The 7,093-nt window shown below is 54.4% G+C and overlaps 1 protein-coding gene across 1 annotated transcript; it reads right to left on the bottom strand.

The window, feature by feature from the left end:
• Window positions 1–748: 748 nt before the first annotated feature.
• On the bottom strand, window positions 749–6,635 carry LOC144175312 (uncharacterized). The gene is made up of 3 exons (XM_077704394.1): window positions 5,642–6,635; window positions 1,402–3,548; window positions 749–769 (listed from the first exon to the last, which is right to left on the bottom strand). Exons 1-3 carry the CDS (start codon window positions 6,633–6,635, stop codon window positions 749–751), a joined length of 3,162 nt encoding a protein of 1,053 aa, XP_077560520.1.
• Window positions 6,636–7,093: the final 458 nt, after the last annotated feature.

The raw sequence follows: 7,093 nt of genomic DNA, 5'->3' as shown, positions 1-7,093 counted from the left end.
ACGGGCTTTGTACCTGCTCGTTTCGCTTCTGTGTGTACTTCCGACGCAGAGGAGAGGTGCTCGGGCAAAAATAACCCCCCGGTGAACATCGCCCGAGAAGGCAACCATTGAGGAAGAGCTGTGCAAGTTTGTAGTCAGTGTCTGATGTTGTTAACGACTGCTGTTCGAAACAAAGGATTTCCTCGTGCGGCCCATTTGCGTATAAGTGTACATGTTCTCACGTTGAAGATGCCCCATCGGAAAGGAGACCAACAAGCCCCCGACACTGACTCGATCCAGGCCGCACAGGACTACGCGGCCGCCTAGGAAGCCACGACAGCCAACCTAGGAGTCCCCCAAACAGAGAGGACCTATACCGGCGTGAAATCATAAAATAAAGCTTTCACATTCATTCATTCATTCATTCATTCTCGTCGTGGCTGTATATGGTGAGCTTTATTTATAGAAACTGGTGGGGTTCCTTAGTCCAGCAACCCAAGTGACAACTCAGCGGACTCTTAGAAAGCTGGGTCATAAAAGCGAAGAAAGATTACAAGAAAAGACAACAGCAGTGTATCCTAGTGAATGAGATGTGAAATAAAATAGTCATTTAATAAAATACGCAATTGTGCCCTCCTCGCCTTGAATGTTCGCGTTTCGGGTATACGAATCTCGGCGATAAAATCCAACAAAGAGCGAAATGAAGGATAAACAACAACAGCAGCGGAAATCTGAGAATGATGCGTGAAATGATGTTGATGAACAGCCTTCACTGTTGCCAGGAATGTACCTGCGCCATGAGGGGGAAAGAGGGAGCGGTGGGTACTGGGAGGAAGGATCCTTGGGCAGCTGGAGAGATGACGGGGCTCGCTGAGGTCATACGGCAGCCGAACAGACGGGGGCAGGCCCCGCCTCGAGCACCCAACTCCTACTTTCTGTACCCCTTGTTGTGTTGTAAGAGAATACTTCTCCTGTCGTTGCAGGTTTTTGAATTAACCCAGAAGAAGCACTTCAATATTTCGTTCGTCAAACTGTTTATTCACTTCTCGTTGGAGCCAATTCGAGCAGTCGCCGAAACGATGCTCGTCCGTGGGCCCCTCCGAGTCGTTCCCCTTGCTTTCCGCTTTCGCGGTCACCAAGAGCCGGGCCGCTCCCTCGCTTCCCCGAATTCCGCGAGCGGCCCCTCCCTCCAGTCGTGGTGTCCCGTTACGGCCAGAGGCGCCTCTTAATGGCTTTTCCTTTCCTGCGCCCGGCCGTTCTGTCGTCCCTCTGTGGGCTCTCTCCACGACTGGACGGAAGGTCCGCGCACAGTTCTAACACTCCCCCCCGCAATGAGACAGGGCTCATTCTACGTTATGTTGTTTCCAATGGGAACAGGAGCTGAACCGGTCGCTTTACTGTTTTTCCCTGCGGCACCCTGACCTCACAAGAGCGGATTTTGCCGTCTCGGCCGGGAAACACTGCTGTCACGATGCCGGTCTTCCAGAGCAGCCGCGGGCGGTCCTCCCGTATTAACACCACGTCGCCGACCCCAGGGACCCCTCCTTTCGTTTTCTTCGAGGCGTAGGCCGAGCGAAGCTGCCCCAAGTATTCTTTTCGCCACACATTCCAGAACAGATGCAGGATCTGCTTTCGTTTTTGCCAGAGCAGTCGGAGCGAGGTCGCAGAGCTTTCCACGAATTTTTCCTCGTGCAGTGGCAGTGTGGTTAGGCGTCTTCCGGCCAAGAAGCAGGCTGGTGTGAGGGGGGCACCATCGTTAGGGTCGTCGTAAGTGTAAGTGAGGGGCCTAGAATTTATGACTGCTTCGACCTCGGCGAGCACCGTTGACAGCTCGACAAAGCCAAGGGTCTGCCGGCCGATGGTCTTCTTTAGGGCCAATTTTACACTTCGAACCATTCTCTCATAGAACCCTCCCCACCACGGCGCTCGTTCAGCAATAAACTTCCACTCAATGCCCGAGTTGGAGAAGTAGCTCTGGGAATCGGGGTGCCGCAGGGCCTTCCAAAGATTGCCCATGTCTTTAGAGGCGCGTTTGAAAGTCAAGGCATTGTCCGAGTAAACTACTCGGCATAACCCCCTGCGTGACACAAAGCGACGAAAGGCTTGGATGAAAGTTCCTGTGCTCATGTCCGTAACGAGTTCCAAATGCACTGCTCGCGTCACGGCACAGGTAAACAACACTATATACACTTTCACCATCTTGTCCTTCTCGTTCACAAAAAGGGGGCCGGCAAAGTCAATGCCGACAACCTCAAAGGGCTCTGCTTTGGTGGTCCGTTCGGGGGGAAGGAGTCCGGTGTCTGCCTCGATGTGGGAAGCACTGTACCGCCGGCACACAGCACAAGATCGCACCACACTTTTCACGAGTTGGCGTCCACGCACAATCCAGTATCGTTCGCGCAGCTGCACGAGTGTGTCTCTGGCGCCCGCGTGTAGGAGTTGCAAATGTGCTCGATTTACCAGCAGGACTGTGTATCGGTGCTCCTTGGGCATCACGATCGGGTGGCGCTCATCCCTCGTCTTGTTCGCAGAGCAGAGTCGGCCGCGTATTCTGAGCAGGCCCTTTTCGTCTGTAAACAAGTTAAAGTCCTTCAACGAAGAGTCGTTTGAAAGCTTCATACGCTGTGTCGTGCGGCGTATTTCGTCCGAAAAGGCCGTTTGTTGAGCTTTCTTCAGCCAGTACTCTTCGGCTCGTTCAATCTCGGCTGCCGTCAATGGACCGGAAGTCTTTTCCTTGCTTCGCAGGTTATGCAGAAAGCGCATAACCCAACCCGTCACGCGATTCACCTTTGTCGCCGAACTGAAACGCGTCAACTTCAGGAGATCGGGTTGTTCCTCGCAAGTCGTTGTCGCTACATTCACTTCCTTTTTCGTTTCCAACTCTTCAGGCGTGAAACCAGACGGACGCTCCTCGGACGGCCATACTTCCTCCTGATGTCTTATCCATGATGGACCGTGCCACCACATGTCGCTCGATTTTAGGCTAGCCGCGGTCATGCCCCTCGTCATGAGATCGGCGGGATTACCTTTGCCTGGGCAATGCCTCCACTGTGCGACGTCCGTGTTTTGTTGGATCTCTGCAACCCGGTTCTTTACGAACTCCTTCCACCTTGCCGCGTCACCTCGGATCCAGTGAAGGGTGATCATCGAGTCCGTCCACAAGTGGATGCTGTCGATATGAAGCTTGAGGCTTGACCCGATGAATTGGCAAAGTCGAGATGCCATCAAGGCTCCCATCAGCTCCAGCCTTGCCAATGTGATGGGCTTCACTGGTGCCACGCGGCATTTGGCCATGATCAGGGTGCAGGTTCGTTCTCCTGTGCTGCTCTCTGTGCACAGGTATGCAGCCGCACCGTACGCCTTCTGGCTGGCGTCGCAAAACACGTGTAGTGTGCGGTGCACAGGGTTCCCTCCGATATTTCCCTCGTACGTTCGGGGAATGCTCATCTCACTGAGCAAAGGTAGCTCCTGGCACCACTTCGTCCATTCGTTCAGTAGATGGTCGGGTAAGGGGTCATCCCAGGCGATGTTTGCCTTCCAAATTTCCTGGAAGAGTGTTTTTGCCCTCACTGTGAAAGTTGACAGGAAACCAAGTGGGTCGTACAGCCGAGCGCTTGTCTGTAGGACGAAGCGTTTCGTGTTTCTTTGTTCCGCAGAAAATTCGATGACAGGATCTGGAGCAAAGGTTAGGAGGTCTTCGTTAGGTAACCACGTAAGGCCGAGAACCTTTAGCAGGTTGGCGGGTTGACCAAGAGGTACTTCGTTGAGGCTGTCCTGCGCGAAAAGTTCTCTCATTTGGCTACTGTTAGACCCCCACTTGTGCAGGCGCATCGACGCTGCAGCGAAAATGCGGTTAACCTCGCCGTACACCTTTACCGCTTCCTCTTCGCTGGAGGCGCCGCACAGCACGTCATCGACGTAGATGCAGTTTTTCAGCATCTTCGCTGTTTCTGGGTATTGCTGCTCCATTTTCTCAAGGTGGCACTGCAGCGTTGCCGCCAAAAGGAAAGGGCTTGACGTTGTCCCGAATGGCACTCGCGTCATCCTGTATGCAGCGATTTCCGGCAAGGGCTTGCCAATTTCGGGCTTACGAGCAAACCACAAAAATCTAAGCGCATCGCGGTCTTCAGGGGCGACACTTATCTGCAGAAACGCCTTTTCCGCATCAGCGACGAGTGCGACTGGGTGGCTTCGGAAATTTAGTAGCAGGCGCACGAGGTCTGGATTTAGATTTGGCCCACTGTCCAAGTTGTCGTTCAGCGAGTTTGCGTCCGTACTGTGCGATGACGCGTCGAACACGATTCTGAGCTTGGTTGTCGTGCTGTTGTCTCGCAGAACAGGTTGGTGCGGCATGTAATAGGTACGCTGATTGCCGTTGTGTGGATCAGTGGGCGCTTCCTCTGCTACGCCATCGTCAATCAGTCGCCGCATCTCGGTGTGGTATCTTTCCATGAGTTCCGGGGCCCTGTTGAGCCTTTTTGTCAGGGAACGAAATCGTTTCTCTGCTACTGCGCGGTTGTCTGCCAACTCTACGTTATTCTTCCACGGCAGCTTCACCTGGTAGCGGCCGTTAACTGTCTCGAGGTTGTTCTTGAATTCGTCCTTAACCTGACAGTTCGAGGGGTTTTGTGTTGTTTCCGACACACCGATGCCCTCTAGCTCCCAAAACTGCCTCAAAATTGGCGCTGTTTCTTGGTCGGCTACTGTCGTACGTAGGACGATCGCGTGGGCACAGTTAACCAGCTGACATGTTGTCGAAGTCTGACCCTGAACTGCCCAACCGAATCTTGTCTCCACTGCCATGAGTTTGTTTTGCAGCTTTCTTACAGAGCCCGTAATGCACTCCCAATAATAATCAGAGCCAACAAGGATTCCGGTGTTCGCGTTCGTTAGTACTGTTGTGTCGTCACCGAGTGGGCAGCGAAGTTCTTCTAGCGACTTGCGAATTTCGTCGTCAGGGCAGGGAATTTGTTGCTCGCAGATTGAGGGTGTTTCAGCGCCTCAATTACCCTTTCCGTGTTTGCATTATGCCTGCTGATGAGGCGAACCTCAACCACCCGGAATGTTCGTGCGTCGCTCTGCCCTCCAAACACTCCAATCGAGAGTTTCTCCGTGCGGAGCGGCCGACAGCCGAGTCTCTGAGACAGCTCCTCCGTAATAAACGATCGTTGGCTGCCGCTGTCGAAAAGAATTCTTGTGATACTCTTTGTGTTCTGTCCACTGCTCCACGCTGTCACAGTCGGCATGAGTACGGAGGGGCGATCGGTTGTGTTCTCGGATGCATGCAGAGAGATGGGAGCGTTAAACACCTCCTTCACCTTCGTTTCTTCGCCATGCGCATGCATTTTTCTCAAGAACTCCGGGTCGCACATCGTCGTTGCGTGTCGTCGTTTGCAAGCTTTGCATTCGATGCTTGCCCTACAACGCTTTGCAAGGTGTCCGCGCTTGGTGCAGCGGAAGCACCTGCCTTTCGATGTTAGTATGGCCTTCTTTTCCCTCAGGTCTATTTTTGCGTTGCAGTCGGGAGTGTCGTGTGCCTTCGATTGACAAAGTAAGCACTGTGTGTCGGACGACGTCCCGTGCAAGGCCGCTACCGTTGGGGTTCTAGGGGGGGCCTTGTCTGATGCCGCGTGATGCTTGCGAAAAGGAGGCGGGGGCTTACCGTGGTTGTCGTCGGGTCGGCTTTCCGCTGCCCTCTCACGGCTCTCCAGCTCTCGTCGGTAGAAGTGAAGGAGAGATCGGAGTGGAGACCCTTGAGATGATGCTGATGAGCCGGTTGATGCAGAGTCGCCGTTCGCTGATGCTGCACTGCTTGTCCCGTCACTATCTTCGGCTTGCCGGCGGTGATAATCCAAAATCATGTCCGCTGGAAGCACACGTAGCAGCACGGGGTAGAGCATTGCGCTGTACGACTCGTCCGCCACACCTAACGACTTGAGTCCTCGCATGTGCACCTGTAGCCTGTCGTAAAGACGCCGCAGGGCGGGCACATTCTTTGACGACGTCAACGGCTGCGCGTCGATGAGGCCTTGCATGTGCTCTTGTATCAACGCCGCTGGGCTGCCGAAACGCTGCTGTAGAAGATCGACGGCGTCGCTGTAGCACTGGGCAGTCGCTGGGAGTCCTGCAATAGCAGCCGCAGCATCTCCGGTGAGCAGGGACCTCAGGTAGTGAAATCGGTCGCTTGCAGTCAAGTCCTCATTCTTGTGCACTGATTGTTCGAATTGTTCCCAAAACGGTTGCCAATTTTTCCGCTTGCCGTCAAACCGAATGAGTTCTAATTTTGGCAGCTTCGCTTTTGGGGCTGAAGGTTTCTGCGGTTGAGGCTCGTTGCTGCTCGTACTTGGAGCCTGCGCCTGACGAGGAAGACGCTGCGTCTCGATCTTGTGCTTGAGCCTGCCCAAGGAATTGGCGATCTTGTCCGAATATTCCAAGACCTGCTCGAACTCTTCGTCAGCGTCCTCATCTGTCAGGCACCGCTCGATCGCCGCGTCCACTTCTGACAGCTTGAGGCTGGTTGTTTCAAGGCGCTGCAGCATCGCCTTCAATGCGTCGACGGTCGGCTCGGCGCTGGCCGCAAGGCATTCGTCGATTTCTTTAACGATGCGGGTTACCTGTGATCGGATGGCCCGTCGTTTCTTTCGTTGAATCTCCATGTCGGTGCTTGAAGTGGAGTCGGTGGCAGTGGCGTAGCCAGGGGGGGGGCTGACCGGGCTTCAGCCCCCCCCGAAATTTTTCCGGCCGTCGCCGGTCTGCCTATATATGCCTGGTACGTCGCCTGCGAACAAAGCTGCATATCCTTTGAAAGTGCCACTAGTAGAAGCATTTACGACTCAATGTCTGCCCTACGCAAGGGTGTTTACACAAAACCACGGCCGGACTCGACTCTTTTTCCGCGCTGCGGAAAGGGAGTCGAGTCCGGCCGTGACAAAATGAAGCCCCTGAAGGGTGCGAACCGCTGAGGGATGATTGCGGAGGGGGGCAGCCCTGAAAGCCACGGCGCCTTCAGGTAAGCTCAGCGCACGGGACGACACAGGCATGCGTTGTGTCCCTTTGTGCGAGACATGTGGCAACACAGAGAATAATAGGCCGGCTGAGTACTTCTCAGCAGAGG

Source organism: Haemaphysalis longicornis, unplaced genomic scaffold (assembly GCF_048455015.1).
Source record: "Haemaphysalis longicornis isolate Haplotype H1 unplaced genomic scaffold, Haemaphysalis longicornis Haplotype H1 scaffold_3, whole genome shotgun sequence".
NCBI classification, from domain to species: domain Eukaryota; kingdom Metazoa; phylum Arthropoda; class Arachnida; order Ixodida; family Ixodidae; genus Haemaphysalis; species Haemaphysalis longicornis.
This window is presented reverse-complemented; position numbering and strand designations above follow the sequence as displayed.